At 40.1% G+C, this 23,296-nt stretch overlaps 1 protein-coding gene across 1 annotated transcript in view; it reads right to left on the bottom strand.

The window, feature by feature from the left end:
- LOC128643878 (remodeling and spacing factor 1) overlaps window positions 1-23,296 on the bottom strand; it is a gene marked incomplete at both ends in the record, with an annotated part of 79,109 nt that overhangs the window by 25,707 nt on the left and 30,106 nt on the right. The window contains 3 exons of the mRNA XM_053696649.1: window positions 2,018-2,097; window positions 3,225-3,329; window positions 15,234-15,440. Coding sequence (XP_053552624.1) covers window positions 2,018-2,097; window positions 3,225-3,329; window positions 15,234-15,440 — 392 coding nt within the window. The remainder of the gene's footprint in view (window positions 1-2,017; window positions 2,098-3,224; window positions 3,330-15,233; window positions 15,441-23,296) is intronic.

The raw sequence follows: 23,296 nt of genomic DNA, 5'->3' as shown, positions 1-23,296 counted from the left end.
ATCTCTAAAACATGCACTGGTCACACCTTTAAAAAAAACATTCTCTTGATCCAACCTCCTCCTCCAACTACCGCCCTATTTCCCTATTCCCTCTTGCCTCAAAGCTTTTTGAAAATCAAGTATATGCACGCCTATCCCATTTCCTTACATTAAACTCCCTCCTCGGCCCACTGCAATCTGAATTTTCATCCCCAGCACTCCACAGAGACCGCAATCGTTAAGGTTACCAACAACCTACTTACAGCAAAATCAAAAGGCCACTTCTCTGCTTTTCCTCCTTGATCTGTCCGCAGCCTTTGATACTGTTGACCACCCTCTTTTGCTCCAAACCCTCCAATCCTTCTGCATTTGTGACACAGCCCTCTCGTGGTTCTCTTCCTACCTGTCAAACCGTACATTTAGTGTATCCTTCTCTGGGGCCTCCTCTGCCCCGCCACCACTTTGTTGGGGTACCGCAAGGCTCTGTCCTCGATCCCCTTCTCTTCTCAATCTACACATCATCATTAGGTTCCCCAATAAAGTCCCACCAGTTCCAATATCATTTGTATGCCGACGACACCCAAATCTACTTCTCTGCACCAGACCTATCTCCTTCCTTGCTAACCCATGTCACACTAACTGTCTTTCTCACATCTCTTCCTGGATGTCCTCTCACTACTTCAAGCTAAATCTCTCTAAAACTGAGCTCCTTATTTTCCCCCCTTCTTCCAAAATCTCCACCCCCAATCTCTCTATAACTGTCGACAACTCCATCATTACCCTTACCCTGCATGCCTGATGTCTTGGGGTTACACTAGACTCAGATCTTTCGCTCACTCCTCACATTCAGTCCTTGGCTAAATCCTGCCGCTTCCACCTTAAAAACCATCTCTAAAATTAGACATTTCCTTACACAAGACACAACTAAGATTTTAATCCACACTCTCATCCTTTCCCGTCTCAATTACTGCAACTCTGTCCTCTCTGGTCTCCCCAGCTGCCGCCTAGCTCCTTTACAATCCACAATGAATGTCTCTGCCAGGGTTATCTTCCTTACACGTCGCTCTTCATCTGCTGCACCTCTCTGCCAATCCATTAACTGGCTTCCTCTTGCCTCTAGGATTAAACACAAAATTCTCACTCTGACATACAAAGCCCTCAACTGCACTGCTCCCCCCCCCCCATATCTCAGACCTTATCTCAAGATACTCTCCCTCCCGTCCCCTTCGCTCTGCTCATGACCTCGTACTCTCCTCCTCTCTTGCTACCTCCTCACACTCCAGCTTACAGGACTTCTCCCGACTGGCTCCCATCTTGTGGAACTCTCTGCCTCGCTTCACAAGACTCTCCCCTAGTTTTGAAAACTTCAAGTGCTCCCTAAAGACTCTACTATTCAGGGATGCATAACACCTACACTAATCTTTATTTATACCGTTTCCTCTCCTCCATTGCTATCCCCTTGAACACCCTTAGCATGTAATCATAAGAGCCATGCTGTTTATAGACCACCTTCATTAGAGCTGACTACAAACGTGTGACTCTCGGCAGGGCCCTCTACCCATCTGATCACTATAAATGTTTCCTTGTATTCCGCCTATGTTTATAGTGCTGCGGAATCTGTTGGCGCTCTACAAATAACCGATAATAATAATAGGAATGGTGATGCACTGATTATATGCTATGACCCAGTTTGGTTTTCTGAGGAACATGTTCTATGCTTGCAGCAACACTGCACTATTTTTGGTATATTGTCTCTTTTTTTGGAAGGAATAAGGGCCAGAGAAAACAATGATTTCTGCCAATTCCTTTTAGAAAGGATAGATTATAGACACTTTTATTGTAACGTATAGGATTATGTTTTTTTAAACTACACATTTATATAGATGATCAAATTGGAAATGTACAACAGACATTTTTAAGACTATTTAGTAAATATGAGAAGTCAAATGGATTCAGTGCGGCAAAGACAAAAAAAGTTCCAAACACCACACAACAGTGATACCTTATATTTTAATGTCCCAAAAATTCTATTACTTACCTTCGAACTGCTCTCTCTTTCTTTTTCAAAACCACATCTAAATTTTGTAATTGTTCTTCAAGTTTCTCACAGAGAACTTTCTAAATGTTAGAAAACAAAATTAAATGGGTCATTATATATTTAAATGATATAAATACAGACATTGTTTATTGTCAATACTGGTTCTGGCATGTAAACACACCATTAGGACACATGTTCATGAACAATGCCCCCGATTATGTCAGCAGCAACAAAAATAAAACCCAAAGGAACCCAATTCAGTATGAGCCCCACAAAAAATCTCCTGTCAGCTGTGTGCAGTTTTCGCTCTGGACCAGCAGTGCTTTGCGGGCCCCAGCAGTACTTCTAGTATGTGTTTAAATGGATATTAAGCAGTGCTACTATAAAAAAACAACAACTATGTTAAATCAAAGAAAACTACTGTATAAAAAAAACAGCAAACAACTAGCTTATGTTTTTTTTGCAAAATGAGCACTTAGAATTTCTCATTGTAGCCTCTGCCCTCAAGGAGATGAGAGCAGACATTTTGCATTCTGTCTCTACTGTGCATGAGTAAAACAGACCGTCTCTATAGTATTATGTGAATAGTAAATCAAATCATTTTACTCTAGAAGTTTAATGACATCAAGCTTTAAATGCTTTCCTGTAAACAACTTCCTTGTAGGGCTGACACAGGAAGTAATGGGCCCTGCACAAATGAAGTTAAAAATAAGAAATAAAAGGTGAAATCCTTTAAAAATGACCAATAATACATATTGCAATGGCTTCTATTAAGTATAACTGCTTAGTGTATTTTTTCCTAACAATGAAACAGACTGTTTAACATCCCTTTAACCCTTTTTCTCCAACGAATTGGAGCATAAAATATTGACTATAATGGCCCCAAAACATTGCAGCAAGCTCTTTATAGAACATGTATCCTACCTAAGCAGTTACAATGCTGAACTCGTACATAAGTGCAGTAAACAAACACAGTAATACAAATGTTTGTTTTTAACAAATAATATCACATCGAATAAACCAAGATCCGAGTAAGAACAAACCGTACAATGATTAAGAGAGAACATAACAATAAACTGTCTTTAACTAGCAGCTGTTAAATTATAAAATAAATGGTTAAATTTTTTTGTGATTATTATCCATTCAACATTTAATAACTATATAATAAACAAATTTAAAAGGACAATAAATGGAAGCGTAAGCATACATGTTGGCAAGGAGGGCAAAACCATTCTCCATCAGGAATTATCATCAGAGGTGGTCGTAGACAAGCTGTATGGTATCCACTGTCACAGGAGTCGCATAACAAAATCTGCAGGAGAAGCAAACATATCAGTTTCTTGTAAAATGAAAAAATGGCAACCAAACAGGAGTATAGATGTCCTATAGTGTAGTTAATATTTGTGTTTGAAGACAATGTATTGTGCAGGGGGAATAGACTGGAAGTATCAAAAGGACATTAAACACAACATTTTTCTTTCATGGTTTAGATTTATTTTGATTATCAAATTTGGTTAGAAACAGACTTTGACAGATTGATAAGAACCAAAAAAGCCCATCAAGTCTATCCATATTACATAACTTTTTTCTTTGTATAGCCTTACGCATTTTTTTATTCTTTTACAGTCCTTGTGTTTACCACCTCTGTTGGAAGCTTATTCATAATTTATTTTTACCTGATAAATATATCCTTCATGGTGGTGAGAGTCCACAAACAGCTGGGATTAGGCTCCCGTTACCAGGAGAAAGGCAAAAATTACCAACACATCAATAGCTTTAATCCCTTCCATCAAATCTCTCTCTGGCCTTCCCCAACCGGCTACAATTTGATCGAAAACTTGAGCGACCACTGTCCTGAATAGAAAGTTTGCAGGTTGAAAATCCACCTCCCAGTTGTTGATTGAAATCTCAAATAAGTCTCCTTAAGACGCCAACTCTGAAGGGCTTGGAAAATTGCACAAAGTTCTAATAAATGTATTGGCAACCTGCCTCCTGGGGTGATCAAACTCCCTGTGCCTTCTGAAACACCAAGACAGCCCGCCAGCCTTATAGGCTGGCATCTGTCGTGATCACAACACAAAAAGGTCTAAGATAAGATACTCCTAAGATTATGGACCTGTAAGATTATCCACCAAGAAAATAAAAAAGGGTGTCTGGTTTTGGAATCCAAACAAACTGAATTGTGTCCGAAGCTGCCATCATCAAAGCTCTAGAGATCTGCACAAGCCCTTTGTTACTTCTTTCTGACACGCAGAGACGCATAGATACTTAATCTATGATCATTCCCAGGAACATCACCGTGGTGCTCAGAAACAAAGAGCTCTTTGACAGGTTGATGTTCCAGCAGTGAGTCTTCAAGAGTTAAATCACAGAGTCTTTATACCAAGATACTAGAAGGAAGGAGTCAATCAGTATGTCATCCAAGTATGGAACAATCAAAATTCCCATTGCTCTGACTAGTGACAAAAGTGCTTGCAACACTTTAGTGAAAACTGTTCTAGCTTTTGCTAGGTCATAGGGTAGAGCCACATACTGATGTTTTTTCTGAAATGCAAAACGTAGAAATTTGTGATGTTCTCTGTGAATACAAATATGTAGGTATGCAACCTCAGGTCTATAGTTATTATATACTGATCGCTTTGAACTAAAGGAACAATTTTACGAATTGTATCCATATTGAAGGAAGGAACTCTCAGGAATTTGTTCAGAGACTAATTCCAGAATTGGTCTGATAGCACCTTCCCTTCGTTGGTACTGTGAAAAGATTTGAAGAAAGAAAGGCCTTGTTATTTCTTTGGAATTACATCCATGTGTTCCAGATCTTTAACACATTGTAGGAATGCCGATGCTTTTACTGGATTTTTGGGAACATGTGAAAGGAACCTTCCTTGAGGAGGTCTGAAGCGAAAGCCTATTTTGTACCCTTCTGAAAAAATGTTTAACATCCAAGGGTCCCGAATGGACCTGAAACAGGCTCAATATGCCCCCAATCAGAGAAATCTCTGGCATGTGGGCTGCACCTTCATGTGGACTTGGAGGAAGAGAATAAAGATTTATAGGATTGCTTTGATTTGTTCCTAGAAACTCCAGGTTTCCAGCATGACTTAATGGATTCTGATTTCTGAGACATAGAAGACTTCTGTTGGTAGGCCTCTGGATTTTTCTATTGTTGAAAGGAATTAAAATGGCCCGGCCTAGACTTGTATTTAGACATCTTGTCCTGAGGTAAAAACACCCTGACGAGAGACTTGCCCTTGAAAGCAAGATGTAAAAGGTCTTCAACCATATTGCCCTTCCAGCTAGCACAGATAGAGCCAAATGATTGCCTCACAAATGAAGGAATTCGCAACCTTGATCACCCATAAGCGATCCTGTACCTCTTCTAGAGAAGTTTCTTCCATGACCAATTCTGATAGAGAATCACACCCCATAAGGTGACCGCTCCTGCTACACAGGCAATACTAACAGCCGGTTTGAGGAAAAAAACTGCTGGTAAGAAAGCTTTCTTCAAATAGACCTTTTTTTTTTAAACAATGTACTGTCCTCTAAAGCAGTGTCTCTTAACAGCGGTCCTCAAGTACCCCCAACAGGCCAGGTTTTGATTATAGCTGAACCAGTGCACAGGTGAATTAATCAGCTGATCAGCAACACCATGGTTACTAACATACTCTCACCCATCAGCTGATTATTTCAACTGCACACTGGTTCAGCTATAATAAAAACCTGGACTGTTGGGGGTACTTGAGGACTGCAGTTGAGAAACAATGCTCTAAAGGAATAGTGGTCCTTCTTGCCAGGGTAGATAGGGTGCCATCTATATTAGAAATGGACTTGCAAACCTCAGAATTAGTCTCTGCTACCGGGAAGATATTTTTGAATTTAGGAGATGGGACAAACTGAACGCCCATTTTCTCCCACTCCTTAAAAGTCACTTGAGAAATAGCATCTGGGACTGGAAATACTTCCGGAGATTTAGTTACCGGCTTAAATAGGAGGTACAGTATCACAGATTTATTCTCCTGAGAGGATGACTTGTGAACCCCTAAGGTTATTAAAACCTCATGCAGAAGAGTGTAGATGTACCAGTCTAAACATAAACAAAGGTTCCTGCTCAGAAAATGTGTCTGAGTCAGCCGACTCAATTCTAAAACTCTTTCTTAGAAGGACCCACAGTCTGGTCCACAACAGTAGAAGCTGTACATTCCAGAGATATACGCTTGCTCTTATATGAAGACGGCATAACCCTGAACACCTCCTTAATCTGAGTGTGAAGATAATTTTTAAAGTCAGGGGGAAAAAATCCAACTTTTCTCCATAAGATGTTCCTACTGGAGGAGGACAAGTTCCCTGAAAAGAAACAGCATGTAACACAGGTTGAGAGTTAGTAATCCCCTCTGAGCAGCTATGACATAATTGTGCAGGAGGGGAGACTAACTATTTTGCAAAACAGACACTTGGACTGAAGACTTATGACAGCAGAACCTTCCTCTGGATTAGCCTGAATAAGTGTATTGGGGCAAGTTCTGGAAAGCTCAATCTTAACAGAGAAATAAATCCCTAATATGGCCTTCGGAAGCGTTGACAGGAAGGGAAGCAGGAGAGGAAGGGTGGGAACTCTGCGCGTGGGTTAACCCCACAGTTCCCAGAGTGCTATTAGAGTGCTGATTCATAGCGCCCTACAAATAAACCACTTGTGACAACAGCGGTATTACAGCGCAAACACATCATGGTGACCTATGTTAACAAACCCCTGCAGTGTCCAGCAAGCATACCTCATAAGCTGACAGCCTCTGTACTAAAAGACGCTGCACTACACAACAGAAGCTCAATAAGGATAGCCCTATAACACATGGTTCTTGGTACCTCTGTAGTACTTGTATGCCATACTGTGGGATGTGAATGAAGAAAAAGCCCCATCCATCCTAGTTCGGTAACACCAACTCAGGATCATTGAAAGGAAGTACCCTGACGCAGCTCCAACAGTAGGTGACAAAGGACCAGTCCGAGTGACTCTAGTGGCTGGTAAATAACTCCCACAAGAGATTTACATTTACTAGCCCCGGTTTGGTGCAATTTGAGCTCCCCTTTCAAAAGAATAAATCCTGCAATGCAACATTTACCTGTTCTCCTGTGAAGGCAAAAATTAAGACTATGGGGAATCAAAGCTCTTGACGTGTTGGTAATTTTTGCCTGCCTCCTGGTGGAGGGAGTTTAATCCCATGGACTCTCACAACCTTAAAGAGACAGTCAAGTCCAAAAAAATCTCTTGATTCAAATAGGGCATGTAATTTTAAACAACTTTCCAATTTAATTTTATCACCAATTTTGCTATGTTCTCTTTGTATTCTTCGTTTAAAGCTAAACATAGGAGGTTCATATGCTAATTTCTTAGACCTTAAAGGCCGCCTCTAATTTAAATGCACGTTAGTTCATGTGTTTCATATAGATAACGTAGCTCATGCACGTGAATTTACCGAGGAGTGAGCACTGATTGGCTTAAATGCAAGTCTGTAAAAAAAACTGAAATAAGGGGGCAGTCTGGAGAGGCTTAGATACAAGGTAATCAAAGAGGTAAAACATGTATTATAACTGTGTTGGTTATTCAAAACTGGGGAATAGGTGATTAAGGGGTTATCTATCTTTTAAAAAAACAAAAATTCTGGTGTTGACTGTCCCTTTAAAGGGACAGTCTAGGCCAAAATAAACTTTCATGATTCAGATAGAGCATGTCATTTTAAACCATTTTCCAATTTACTTTTATCACCAATTTTGCTTTGTTCTCTTGGTATTCTTAGTTGAAAGCTTAAACTAGGAGGTTCATATACTAATTTCTTAGACCTTGAAGGCCACCTCTTTCCAGAATGCATTTTAACAGTTTTTCACCACTAGAGGGTGTTAGTTCACGTATTTCATATAGATAACAATGTGCTCGTGCACGTGAAGTTATCTGGGAGCAGGCACTGATTGGCTAAACTGTAAGTCTGTCAAAAGAACTGAAATAAAGGGGCAGTTTGCAGAGGCTTAGATACAAGATAATCACAGAGGTTAAAAGTATATTATAACTGTGTTGGTTATGCAAAACTGGGGAATGGGTAATAAAGGGATTATCTATCTTTTAAAACAATAACAATTCTGGTGTAGACTGTCCCTTTAAGGAAGAAAACTACTTGACATTTCTCTTGAATCTTCTACCCTTATTAAGTCCATTATATATTATAAGGTTTTTATCATGTTACCTTTTTTTCCTTCTCTCCTATAAACTATACATGTTTAGATCATAGAGTCTGTTCTTTGTACAGTTTATATTTTAGACCATGTACCATTTTAGTAGCCCTCCTTTGGACAATTTCTAGTTTATGTATATCTTTCTGGATATATGATCTCCAGAACTATACACAATAATCCAGATAAGGCCTAACTTATGTAAATTGGCATACGAACCTTGCTATTTCCGCTGCTAATACCTCTCCCAATGCAACCAAGTATTCAACTGGCCTTGCCGGCTGCACTGTTTTTAGTTACAGTCCTTTTTAGTTGAGACTGTAATTTGCCTTTCAGATTCTATATGCATGATTTTGCTCTTGTAATATTAAATTTTAGATCTTATTTATTTGCCCAGTCGTCCAGTTTTTTCATCCACCCCTCCTGGAAAAACAGAATTTATGTTTACCTGATAAATTACTTTCTCCAACGGTGTGTCCGGTCCACGGCGTCATCCTTACTTGTGGGATATTCTCTTCCCCAACAGGAAATGGCAAAGAGCCCAGCAAAGCTGGTCACATGATCCCTCCTAGGCTCCGCCTTCCCCAGTCATTCGACCGACGTAAAGGAGGAATATTTGCATAGGAGAAATCATATGATACCGTGGTGACTGTAGTTAAAGAAAATAAATTATCAGACCTGATTAAAAAACCAGGGCGGGCCGTGGACCGGACACACCGTTGGAGAAAGTAATTTATCAGGTAAACATAAATTCTGTTTTCTCCAACATAGGTGTGTCCGGTCCACGGCGTCATCCTTACTTGTGGGAACCAATACCAAAGCTTTAGGACACGGATGATGGGAGGGAGCAAATCAGGTCACCTAGATGGAAGGCACCACGGCTTGCAAAACCTTTCTCCCAAAAATAGCCTCAGAAGAAGCAAAAGTATCAAATTTGTAAAATTTAGTAAAAGTGTGCAGAGAAGACCAAGTCGCTGCCTTACATATCTGATCAACAGAAGCCTCGTTCTTGAAGGCCCATGTGGAAGCCACGGCCCTAGTGGAATGAGCTGTGATTCTTTCAGGAGGCTGCCGTCCGGCAGTCTCATAAGCCAATCTAATGATGCTTTTAAGCCAAAAAGAGAGAGAGGTAGAAGTTGCTTTTTGACCTCTCCTTTTACCAGAATAAACAACAAACAAGGAAGATGTTTGTCTGAAATCCTTTGTAGCATCTAAATAGAATTTTAGAGCGCGAACTACATCCAAATTGTGCAACAAACGTTCCTTCTTTGAAACTGGATTCGGACACAAAGAAGGCACGACTATCTCCTGGTTAATGTTTTTGTTAGAAACAACTTTCGGAAGAAAACCAGGTTTAGTACGCAAAACCACCTTATCTGCATGGAACACCAGATAAGGAGGAGAACACTGCAGAGCAGATAACTCTGAAACTCTTCTAGCAGAAGAAATTGCAACCAAAAACAAAACTTTCCAAGATAACAACTTGATATCAACGGAATGTAGGGGTTCAAACGGAACCCCCTGAAGAACTGAAAGAACTAAATTGAGACTCCAAGGAGGAGTCAAAGGTTTGTAAACAGGCTTGATTCTAACCAGAGCCTGAACAAAAGCTTGAACATCTGGCACAGCCGCCAGCTTTTTGTGAAGTAAAACAGATAAAGCAGAAATCTGTCCCTTCAAAGAACTTGCAGATAATCCTTTCTCCAAACCTTCTTGAAGAAAGGATAGAATCTTAGGAATTTTTATCTTGTTCCATGGGAATCCTTTAGATTCACACCAACAGATATATTTTTTCCATATTTTATGGTAGATTTTTCTAGTTACAGGCTTTCTGGCCTGAACAAGAGTATCAATGACAGAATCTGAGAACCCTCGCTTTGATAAAATCAAGCGTTCAATCTCCAAGCAGTCAGTTGGAGTGAGGCCAGATTCGGATGTTCGAACGGACCTTGAACAAGAAGGTCCCGTCTCAAAGGTAGCTTCCATGGTGGAGCCGATGACATATTCACCAGGTCTGCATACCAAGTCCTGCGTGGCCACGCAGGAGCTATCAAGATCACCGATGCCCTCTCCTGATTGATCCTGGCTACCAGCCTGGGGATGAGAGGAAACGGAGGGAATACATAAGCTAGGTTGAAGGTCCAAGGTGCTACTAGTGCATCTACTAGAGTCGCCTTGGGATCCCTGGATCTGGACCCGTAGCAAGGAACCTTGAAGTTCTGACGAGAGGCCATCAGATCCATGTCTGGAATGCCCCACAATTGAGTAATTTGGGCAAAGATTTCCGGATGGAGTTCCCACTCCCCCGGATGAAATGTCTGACGACTCAGAAAATCCGCTTCCCAATTTTCCACTCCTGGGATGTGGATTGCAGACAAGTGGCAGGAGTGAGTCTCCGCCCATTGAATGATTTTGGTCACTTCTTCCATCGCCAGGGAACTCCTTGTTCCCCCCTGATGGTTGATATACGCAACAGTCGTCATGTTGTCTGATTGAAACCGTATGAATTTGGCCTTTGCTAGCTGAGGCCAAGCCTTGAGAGCATTGAATATCGCTCTCAGTTTCAGAATATTTATCGGGAGAAGAGATTCTTCCCGAGACCAAAGACCCTGAGCTTTCAGGGGTTCCCAGACCGCGCCCCAGCCCACCAGACTGGCGTCGGTCGTGACAATGACCCACTCTGGTCTGCGGAAGCTCATCCCTTGTGACAGGTTGTCCAGGGTCAGCCACCAACGGAGTGAATCTCTGGTCCTCTGATCTACTTGTATCGTCGGAGACAAGTCTGTATAATCCCCATTCCACTGACTGAGCATGCACAGTTGTAATGGTCTCAGATGAATTCGCGCAAAAGGAACTATGTCCATTGCCGCGACCATCAAACCTATTACTTCCATGCACTGCGCTATGGAAGGAAGAAGAACAGAATGAAGTACTTGACAAGAGCTTAGAAGTCTTGATTTTCTGGCCTCTGTCAGAAAAATCCTCATTTCTAAGGAGTCTATTATTGTTCCCAAGAAGGGAACTCTTGTTGACGGAGATAGAGAACTTTTTTCTACGTTCACTTTCCACCCGTGAGATCTGAGAAAGGCCAGGACAATGTCCGTATGAGCCTTTGCTTGTGGTAGGGACGACGCTTGAATCAGTATGTCATCCAAGTAAGGTACTACTGCAATGCCCCTTGGTCTTAGCACCGCTAGAAGGGACCCTAGTACCTTTGTGAAAATTCTTGGAGCAGTGGCTAATCCGAATGGAAGTGCCACAAACTGGTAATGTTTGTCCAGAAAGGCGAACCTTAGGAACCGATGATGTTCCTTGTGGATAGGAATATGTAGATACGCATCCTTTAAATCCACCGTGGTCATGAATTGACCTTCCTGGATGGTAGGAAGAATTGTCCGAATGGTTTCCATTTTGAACGATGGAACCTTGAGAAATTTGTTTAGGATCTTGAGATCTAAGATTGGTCTGAATGTTCCCTCTTTTTTGGGAACTATGAACAGATTGGAGTAGAATCCCATCCCTTGTTCTCCTAATGGAACAGGATGAATCACTCCCATTTTTAACAGGTCTTCTACACAATGTAAGAATGCCTGTCTTTTTATGTGGTCTGAAGACAATTGAGACCTGTGGAACCTCCCCCTTGGGGGTAGCTCCTTGAATTCCAGAAGATAGCGCCCAAGGATCCAGAACATCTCTTGCCCAAGCCTGAGCGAAGAGAGAAAGTCTGCCCCCCACCAGATCCGGTCCCGGATCGGGGGCCAACATCTCATGCTGTCTTGGTAGCAGTGGCAGGTTTCTTGGCCTGCTTACCTTTGTTCCAGCCTTGCATTGGCCTCCAGGCTGGCTTGGTTTGAGAAGTATTACCCTCTTGCTTAGAGGATGTAGAACTTGGGGCTGGTCCGTTTCTGCGAAAGGGACGAAAATGTGGTTTATTTTTAGCCTTAAAAGACCTATCCTGAGGAAGGGCGTGGCCCTTACCCCCAGTGATATCTGAAATAATCTCTTTCAAGTCAGGGCCAAACAGCGTTTTCCCCTTGAAAGGTATGTTAAGCAATTTGTTCTTGGAAGACGCATCCGCTGACCAAGATTTTAGCCAAAGCGCTCTGCGCGCCACAATAGCAAACCCCGAATTTTTCGCCGCTAATCTAGCCAATTGCAAAGTGGCGTCTAAAGTAAAAGAGTTAGCCAATTTAAGAGCATGAATTCTGTCCAAAATCTCCTCATAAGAAGAATCTTTATTGAGCGACTTTTCTAGTTCATCGAACCAGAAACACGCTGCTGTAGTGACAGGAACAATGCATGAAATTGGTTGTAGAAGGTAACCTTGCTGAACAAACATCTTTTTAAGCAAACCCTCTAATTTTTTATCCATAGGATCTTTGAAAGCACAACTATCTTCTATAGGGATAGTAGTGCGTTTGTTTAGAGTAGAAACCGCCCCCTCGACCTTGGGGACTGTCTGCCATAAGTCCTTTCTGGGGTCGACCATAGGAAACAATTTCTTAAATATAGGGGGAGGGACAAAAGGTATGCCGGGCCTTTCCCATTCTTTGTTTACAATGTCCGCCACCCGCTTGGGTATAGGAAAAGCTTCGGGGGGCCCCGGGACCTCTAGGAACTTGTCCATCTTACATAATTTCTCTGGAATGACCAAATTGTCACAATCATCCAGAGTAGATAACACCTCCTTAAGCAGAGCGCGGAGATGTTCCAATTTAGATTTGAATGTAATCACATCAGGTTCAGCTTGTTGAGAAATTTTCCCTGAATCTGAAATTTCTCCCTCAGACAAAACCTCCCTGGCCCCCTCAGACTGGTGTAGGGGCATGTCAGAACCATTATCATCAGCGTCCTCATGCTCTTCAGTATTTTCTAAAACAGAGCAGTCGCGCTTTCGCTGATAAGTGGGCATTTTGGCTAAAATGTTTTTGATAGAATTATCCATTACAGCCGTTAATTGTTGCATAGTAAGGAGTATTGGCACACTAGATGTACTAGGGGCCTCCTGTGTGGGCAAGACTGGCGTAGACAAAGGAGGGGATGATGCAGTACCATGCTTACTCCCCTCACTTGAGGAATCATCTTGGGCATCATTTTCTCTAAATTTTTTGTCACATACATCACATCTATTTAAATGAGAAGGAACCTTGGCTTCCTCACATACAGAACATAGTCTATCTGATAGTTCAGACATGTTAAACAGGCATAAACTTGATAACAAAGTACAAAAAACGTTTTAAAATAAAACCGTTACTGTCACTTTAAATTTTAAACTGAACACACTTTATTACTGAATATGTGAAAAAGTATGAAGGAATTGTTCAAAATTCACCAAAATTTCACCACAGTGTCTTAAAGCCTTAAAAGTATTGCACACCAAATTTGAAAGCTTTAACTCTTAAAATAACGGAACCGGAGCCGTTTTATATTTAACCCCTATACAGTCCCTGGTATCTGCTTTGCTGAGACCCAACCAAGCCCAGAGGGGAATACGATACCAAATGACGCCTTCAGTAAGCTTTTTCTATGTATCTGAGCTCCTCACACATGCATCTGCATGCCTTGCTTCTCAAAAACAACTGCGCATTAGTGGCGCGAAAATGAGGCTCTGCCTATGATTAGAGAAGGCCCCCAGAGAAAAAGGTGTCTAATACAGTGCCTGCCGGTTATTCAGCATAATTCCCAAGAATAAAATAACTCCTCAAAGCCATAAACTATTAAAAATGCTTATAAATCAATCGTTTTAGCCCAGAAAAATGTCTACCAGTCTTTAAAGCCCTTGTGAAGCCCTTTATTCTTATTTAATAAAAATGGCTTACCGGATCCCATAGGGAAAATGACAGCTTCCAGCATTACCAAGTCTTGTTAGAAATGTGTCATACCTCAAGCAGCAAAAGTCTGCTCACTGTTTCCCCCAACTGAAGTTAATTCCTCTCAACAGTCCTGTGTGGAAACAGCCATCGATTTTAGTAACGGTTGCTAAAATCATTTTCCTCTTACAAACAGAAATCTTCATCTCTTTTCTGTTTCAGAGTAAATAGTACATACCAGCACTATTTTAAAATAACAAACTCTTGATTGAAGAATAAAAACTACATTTAAACACCAAAAAACTCTAAGCCATCTCCGTGGAGATGTTGCCTGTACAACGGCAAAGAGAATGACTGGGGAAGGCGGAGCCTAGGAGGGATCATGTGACCAGCTTTGCTGGGCTCTTTGCCATTTCCTGTTGGGGAAGAGAATATCCCACAAGTAAGGATGACGCCGTGGACCGGACACACCTATGTTGGAGAAATCAACTCTGTTATCATCAAAGAAGCACACCTTCCCCTGGAGCACAGTTTGCTCTCATGCTATTTTTTGTTGCAGAGAATACTGAGGTAGGTAGCGTGATTGTGTCTAGAGAACTGACAGCAGTTTTGCTAGAATGGTTTTGAGCACTAAATGGTTGGTGCTATGCGTAACATTCTTAAAAGCATTCTTGCATAACAGCTTCCATATAGGTCTCCAGACATATGCAAACTCCTGAGCCTTCATAGCTGCTTTTTCAAGAAAGGTTACAAGGCGACAAAGTAAATTTGCTAACAGATGTAAATGGAAATACAAATTGTTTTTTTTTTTTAACTATCAAAAGTAAATTATTTGGCTTCCCTTTAAGTTATACCAGTTTAATGACATGTAATGTGTCTAGCCTACAAAAAATATCCATAAACTTCAAAAAGTTAAACAACAACGTTATAAACCATCACTAGGATCAAGCCATGACAAATGCCTGGAGCAACAGTTCCAAACGTTCTGAAATATTTTAGATAAAACTATAAAAACACCCAGGTTTTGTCTAACTCCTCATTAATCCCGTGGGTTCCTAAACTTAAAATAAATGTGTCAAACCACAGCATAAACAATACTATGCTATTTTAGAATCTACTTTAAACCCTGTATTTATGGTACCTTGTACAAGCTTTCAAGAATGGTTTGTGGAAGAAGCACTAACCAGCTCCGGGTGGTTGGGAAGGCCACATTTCTTGCATGGCTCATCATCTTCACCTGGCACACCCTCTTTGTTTCCCTCCTCTTCTGATCCTACCTCCGAGTCCCCCTCACTGTCTGATTCTTCACTTTCCTCCTCGCTGGACTCTTTACGCTTCCGACGTGACCGAAAGATGGTCCAACGGGCTCGTCTCCTTTGCCTAGGTTTATTCTAACAAGAAAACAGAAAAATTGTATCAACAAACCTGCTGGAAAATATGTAAACCATGTCACAGAAATCCTGGAAGCCACAGCTTATTCTATTAAAGTACGCAGAGTTAGAAAAAAACAATCCTAACAGGGTCTGTGGTTGGCTATCTAATTTTATTGCAAACTCCTACATTTCAAATACATTTATAAACCCATTTTATACAACTTTGCATGTAATGTGCTAAGATATACTCAGCAGGATAATCCCCGTACACACTCAGAATGTTCACTTTGTCTGTTATTAAAGGAACAGAAGGTAATAATAATTATTCAAAGAAAGAAGGAATATAGTTCAGTTATATATGTTGGCCCCTTTTCCCTGTCTTTTCCTTTCCAATAGGCCAAATTGGCTTCTCCTCCTAATAAGGAAAGTGGTGGTTGAAGTTTTACCATTGAAAAACAACAGCAGCAAACAAGGTGTTAATCTGTACTAATAGTTTGGACTCTTCTGATTATTATTGGAAGGCTGCCACGGAATGTTATTAAATTATTGTTATAATTTCCCTTAATAATGAACTTTTTTTTGTTATAATCCTAAACAGCTTTGAGGTTGTGGTACTACTAATGTAAACTATATACTTGTAGGTTTGGTGCAGGTACACATTAAGAAAAATGACATCTCAAAATATAAACTTTAAAGTAAAGCCAAAGTTTTGAAATAGCATACACGTGTAGTTGAAGTTTCCAAAAGCTTGGGTTTTAGATCCATTTTCTTTCATTATGAAAATTTCTAACAACTTAAAGGGACATGACACTGAGAATTAAATAAAAGTGTTGTAATGTAATTTAAAGGGAGATAAAATCCCAACATTTTCTTTCATGATTCAGATAGATCATATCATTTTAAATAACTTTCTGATTTACTTTACTATTATCTAATTTGCTTTGTTCTCTTAGTATCCTTTGTTGAAAAGAATATCTAGGTAGGCCAAGGAGCTGAGAGCTAGCTGCAAATATTAACCTCGTATTGGCTTACCAATGTGTTCAGCTAGCTCCCCTTCAATAAAGGATACCATGAGAAAGAAGCAAAGTTGATAATTGAAGTAAATGAAAAAGGTGTTTAAAATTGTATGCTCTATATGAATTATGAAAGAAAAAAAAATTATGCTTATCTAATAAATTTGTTTCTTTCCTGGCATGAAGAGTCCATGAATTCATTCTAATTACTAGTGGGAATTCAACTCCTGGCCACTAGGAGGCGACAAAGAACACCCCAGGCAAAGCTGTTAAGTACCACTTCCCATAAACCTCCAGTCATTCAGCCGAGGGAATACGGAAAGAGAAGAAGATACCAAGGGTATAGAGGTGCATGAGGTTTATAAAATGACAAAATCCGTCTTAAGGGCGGGTCGTGGACTCTCCATGTCAGGTAAGAAAATAATTTATCAGGTAAGCATAAATTTTGTTTTGCTTCCAATGGCATGGAGAGTCCACAAATCCATTCTAATTACTAGTGGGAACTAATACCCAAGCTAGAGGATAAAGAATGGAAGGGAGGAAGAACAAGACAGGTGGACCTAAACAGAAGGCACCACCGCTTGAAGAACGTTCCTCCCAATATAAGCCTCAGCTGAGGCAAAAACATCGAATTTTTAAAAGTATGCAATAAGGACCAAGTGGCCGCCTTGCAGATTTGTTCCACAGAAGACTCATTTTTAAAAGGACCAGGAAGAAGAGACAGCCCTAGTGGAATGAGCCATAATCCTCTCAGGAGGCTGTTGTCCAGCTGTCTCATAAGCTAACTGAATAACATTTCTCAACCAAAAGGACAGAGTAGAAGAAGTGGCCTTCTGGTCTTTACGTTTACCAGAAAATCTCTAGTTGTCTGCAGATAGAACTTCAAAGGACGCACAACATCTAGGTTATGCAACCAACGTTCCTTCTGAGAAGGATTAGGAAAACGAAGGAACGACAATTTCCTGATTGATGCTGCAGTCCGACACCACCTTAGGAAGAAAACCCAATTAGATACAAAGGAACGCCTTATTCGCATGAAAAATAAGGTAAGGAGGGTCACATTGCAGAGCCGAAAGCTCTGAGACCCTACGAGTGTATAAGTCTGAGACCTATACGAGTGCATAGGCTCAAATGGAGTCGGTAGTAGAACGCCAAGGACAAGATTAAGGCTCCGAGGAGGAGCAACAGACTGAAACACAGGTCTGATTCTGACTAAGGCCTGACAAAAGTTTGAACATCTGGTAAGTCAGCCAGACATTTATGCAAAAGAATCAAAAGAACAGAAATCTGGCTTTTCAGAGTACTGATTGATAAGCCCTTCTCCATGCTCTCCTGAAGAAAGGACAGAATGACAGGAACCCTCTTCAAGAGAAAACCCCTAGATTCACACCAGAAAAAGTATTTACGCCATACTTGATGGTAAATCTTGAGTTACCAGCTACGAGCCTGAATCATAGTATCAATCACCTTTTCTGAAAAACCTCGTCTAGACAAGACTAGGCATTCAATCTCCAAGCAGTCAGCTTCACAGAAATTCAGTTTGGTTGTATGAAAGCACCTTGAGTAGAAGGTTCTTCCTCAGAGGCAAATTCCACTGAGGAAAAGACTTAAACAGAACCCGTGGGTGAATTTGATCTCTCAACCTTCTGCTTTCTAGCCAGGAATGTTAACCACTGAACTATGCCAGAAAGACTACTCCAGAATGACACAAGCTATGCCAAAGGAGGGCCAGCAGAGGAATCCGGAAAAGAAAACCAAAGTCCCATGGAACCACTAGAGAATAGACCAGAGCCGCCTGTGGATCTCTTGATCTGGATCCAAATTAGTAAGCTTGGCGTTTAGATGAAAACGCCATCAAATCCAACTCCGGAACTCCCCACCTGAGAGCGATCATCGAAAAGACATCCGGATGGAGAGCCCACTTGGGTCAATAATTTTACGCCTGGACAAAAAGTCTCTCTGCTCAAATATTCTTTTTAAATGTTCTTTAAAAGAATATTAATTTGTCAGACCTGTACCCAGGATTGATCACAGGTCTCTGGGACTCTTAGTCTGATGGCTTTCTCACAGCAGCCTTATGCTATTGAGGACCCCAAACTGTTACCCAGCCAGAGAGGCCGGGAATAGGGCTCACAATCTCTCAAAATGGTCTCAAGAATCATGTGCCATGAGAAAAATGGTCCTGAGGGAGCCACCAGAACTGGGAATCTCTTGTCAGGATGGAAAAGACTAGTCTCAGAGAGGTCAGTCTCCATATTATAGTGTGAGCAAGCATAACTGTACAGGTCTCAGATGGAAGCGAGCAAAGGAAATAATGTCCATGGAAACCACCATTAGACCAATGACTTCCATACACAGAGCCACTGAAGGTGGACAGAGGACTGAAGAGAAAAACTGAATTTCCTGACCATAATAAAAACTTTACGGAGATTAAATCTATGATCGATCCCCAAAAAGCCTCTCCTGGTATCTAGTGCCAAGGAACCCTTGTTCAGATTCACCGTCCACCCAAGAGAGTGGAGAATCAACAAGAGATATCTTGTGAGAGAGTGCCCGAACCAAGATACCATCCAGGAAGGTGCCACCGCAATCCTAGAGATCTGGCCATTGCCACAAGAGCCCCTAGAACCCTAAGAACTCGAGGGGCGGGGCTACAAATTGGAAGAATTTGTCCAAAAGGCAAAACTCTGAAATTGGAACGGATCCTAGTGCATAGAAAACAAAAATACACATCCTGCGAGACTATGGAAGTCTTGTACAGATCCTGAACTAAAGTTAGAGAGAACCCATTTGATCTAGATACTAGAGATCTAAAACAGGACTAAAAATTCCCTATTTCTCGTGAACCACGAATAGGATGAAAAAATAATCCCTGACCTGTTCCGCCAGAGGAACTGGTACAATCACTCCAAGTAGAAGTGAGATCCAAGGCTGTTGAAAGAAGGAAACCTGGTCTCTACTTGATCCGAGGTCAGATCGGGGATGAACCCTTCATGCTGAATTGCTCTCAGCAGAAGGCTTCTTAGATCACATACCCTTATTCCAAGGCTGATTAGACCTCTATGAGTGTCTGGAAGAAGAGGATGATAGTTGTTTAAAATCTGGGTTGGCCCTTCAGCATTATGAACCCATGACCTGTATATTCAAAGTGGTAATGTATCTGGCTAATTACCCAGCTGAACCACCTCACCATCCTGAAGTTGCGAAAGGAAAGAGAATAAAAAAATATGTCACAGACATTAAAAAGGACATCTAGCCCCATCAGTTGGGAATAAACCAACAACCCTATAGATGGAAGACAAATCATCCTCAACAGGGAAAATAATAAAGAAATAACTAAATGTCCATTCAACAACATGACTTCCAATTAAACAAACAATTAAACCTAATAGGACGTAAGCAAACTGCAGAAGAATCAGAAGGCAAGGGACAATGAATGTCACCGGCATTAGAAAATATATCTCCTCAATAGGAGAAATATTCTAATATTGTCTTCCTATACATATAGGTTATAGCTGAAAACAGATTGCGAGCACACATTCAAGATGCAAGTAGCTGCAGCTTAAAGAGACAGTTTACTCAAAACTTTAATTTGTTCCAAATGATCCACTTTACCTGCTGGAGTGTATTAAATTGTTTACAAGTATTTCTATTACCCTTATATTGGCATTTGAAATTGTTGATTTAGCCTGTGGTATCCCCACCCATCCTGAAAGTTTTTGGCCTCAAGGTCAAGCTGTGTTAACACAGTCAGTAGAAGAAATTACACTCCCTAGAAGAGATAAGGTAATAAAATGTTAATTTTCCATTATTAGTGATTGGTTTATGGACAGATATAAGATAAAGAAGCTGGTATATGACACAATGTGAATAGTAGAAATAAGACCAAGCGCCTGGAAACTGACCTCTGGCTTTGTACAAAGGGCCTCCTAGCTGGCCAAAGTGAGAGATTAAATATGTGTTTGGTGTAAAAAGCGCCTAATGAAAGGCAGAGGTCGCTAAAGATGATTCAATTAGGTGATATTATCCTGATCAAGTCAATTAGACTGCTGGGGGGGCTGAGGAGATATCTAAGTAGTGGGTGTTAAAGGTGGATTGAAATTAAAGCTAATCTTTTAGTCTTAAATATTTAATACACTCAAAGAATAAAATGCAAATACAATAAAATGCAGACAATAAAAATAATAATAAAACTGAGATGAGTCGTGCCGTATAAGATGATTCAATTAGGTGAGGCACCTAATGAACGCCTAATGCGCCTATACGGCACAACTCATCTTGGTTTTATTATTATTATTTTTATTGTCTGCATTTTATTGTATTTGCATTTTATTATTTGATTGTATTAAATATTTTAGACTAGATTATTAGTTTTAATTTCAATCCACCTTTAACACCCACTACTTAGTTATCTCCTCAGCCCCTCCCCCCAGCAGTCTGACTTGTATTATCTCACCTAATTGAATCATATTTAGCATCCTCAGCCTTTCATTAGGCGCTTTTTACACCAAACACATATGACACAATGTGATAAAGTAATGAGATCTGATTATACCTACAAGCTTAAAGGGACACTGAACCCAAATATTTTCTTTAGTGATTCAGATAGCGCATGCAATTTTAAGCAACTTTCTAATTTACTCCTATTATCAAATTTTCTTCATTCTCTTGGTATCTTTATTTATAAAGCAAGAATGTAAGTTTAAATGACGGCCCATTTTTGGTGAACAAACTGGGTTGTCCTTGCTGATTGGACAGCACCAATAAACATGTGCTGTCCATGGTTCTGAACGAAACATTTGCTGGCTCCTTAGCTTAGATGCCTTCTTTCTCAAATAAAGATAGCAAGAGAATGAAGAAAAATTGATAATAGAAGTAAATTAGAAAGTTGCTTAAACTTGCATGCTCTCTGAATCATGAAAGAAAAAAAATTGGGTTCAGTGTCCCTTTAACCAATTTTATTAGGTTGTGGCTTCAAACCACAAAATCAGCTAATTCAAATACACAAATAAGCCTTAAAAAAAAGCAAATATCATACATTATATACTCTACAGCTGGTAAAAGTAATAGGAAACACATTAAGGGAAAAACAATTTTATAGTATACTGTCCCTTTAAATAAATAGATTTGTGTACATGTGTCATAGACATTAGCAATATATCCCTCAATATCAGAAGTAAACAAGCCCTTAAATAGGCTTTTAAATAGGGCACGTCGCAGACAGTAAAATCCATATACATAGAAAGGGTAACATAAAATAAATATATTAGTGTCTGAAAACCACTAAATTATATATACATATATATGACAAAAACCTGTCGTTATAGACATAACCTTTAGTGTCCAAAGAACTAAGAATTATAAATAAAAAAAATATATAATAAATATTGTATAATATCTAAAGTATGACCCTGTATGAAGTCAGAAACTTTAACAGTAATCACCTCAGTAAGAGAGGTTACATGCATGTGCCCAAATTTACAAAGGTAACCTGAAATAAATGAATGCACATAAAAAGGACAGCGTCCAACAATTAACCGCCACTTGGTGGCAGCAAACACCAGGGATTCCTAATAAGTAAAATGAAAACCATAATAAATAAAACTGTAACGGTATAAAAGCATGTGTATATGGCCACACAGAATAAATCTTAGGAATTGCCTGAAATGTAAAGGCAAACTTGATTCCCATATGAAACGCATTATAGGGTTAGAGTTAGGGATGCACTGAATTTTCGGTCGCAGAAACTTTTTCGGACGAAAATGGCATTTTTCGCTATTTGTTTTTTTTTGCCTGTTATTTTCGGTAAAATAATTGTGTAGCATATTTCAAATTTGATGCTAGCCTAGAGCTGCTGTTTGACTGACTTACTGTTATGTATATAATGAGTTTTCTAGGACTATACTTTATTTGGATAATTGGTAAAAAAGAAAAAGTCTGTTACACAGAACTAAATTCAGAATAATACAGTATATTGATATTTAATATTGTAGGGATGCACTGAAATTTGGTCGCAGAAACATTTTGGCCGAAAATGGCAGTTTTTTGCCTGGTTTTTTTTTTTTCTTGGTAAAATTATTGTGTAGCATATTTTTGTTTTAAGATATTTTTGTCCAACTTTAGTGTGTTACTTTCAATAAAAGTGTGGTTATTTTATTGGCTTTCAGGTTTTCAATTCATTGATAAAATAGTCTAATTATGCAAAAAAAACGAAAAAAAAAAAAAATACTTTAAAATAAATTTGGAAAAACCCCCAACACATTTTCGGCTAAGTGCACCCTGGATTTTCGGATTCGGTCCAGAATTTCCATTTCGGTGCATCACTAGTTAGAGTAAAGGTTACCGAGTATTATTATTATGTCATATTCCTGAAGCACCTAACGTGGGCATAAGAAAACAGCCTAAACAAGTAGAAATGAGGCTCTTATAATACTGACAAAGCGCGCCAAGTCCGGGCCACAGAGAAACTATTTTAAACCCTTCCGTTACTAGATATACTGACCGTAGCATATATAGACACACAAAGCACAAAAGAGTGACTGAGAATTAGAGTGCCATTGGAGACTGATCTCCCGAGTCCTGAAAAGCTTCCTTTGCTAAACACCTTGCTATCAAATGGCTCCGGGGGGGGGGGGACAGGAAGTGCAAGAGGATTCACCCAGCAGAGCTGCTATATAGCTCCTCCCCTAACTGCCATTACCAGTCATTCGACCGAAAACATGCAGAGAAAGGAAAACCATAGGGTGCAGTGGTGACTGTAGTTTAATGGAAAAATTACCTGCCTTAAAGTGACAGAGCGGGCCGTGGACTGGATACACTACAAGAGAAATAAATTTATCAGGTAAGCATAAATTATGTTTT

This window comes from Bombina bombina, unplaced genomic scaffold (genome assembly GCF_027579735.1).
Source record: "Bombina bombina isolate aBomBom1 unplaced genomic scaffold, aBomBom1.pri scaffold_1069, whole genome shotgun sequence".
Classification (NCBI taxonomy): Eukaryota; Metazoa; Chordata; class Amphibia; order Anura; family Bombinatoridae; genus Bombina; species Bombina bombina.
This window is presented reverse-complemented; position numbering and strand designations above follow the sequence as displayed.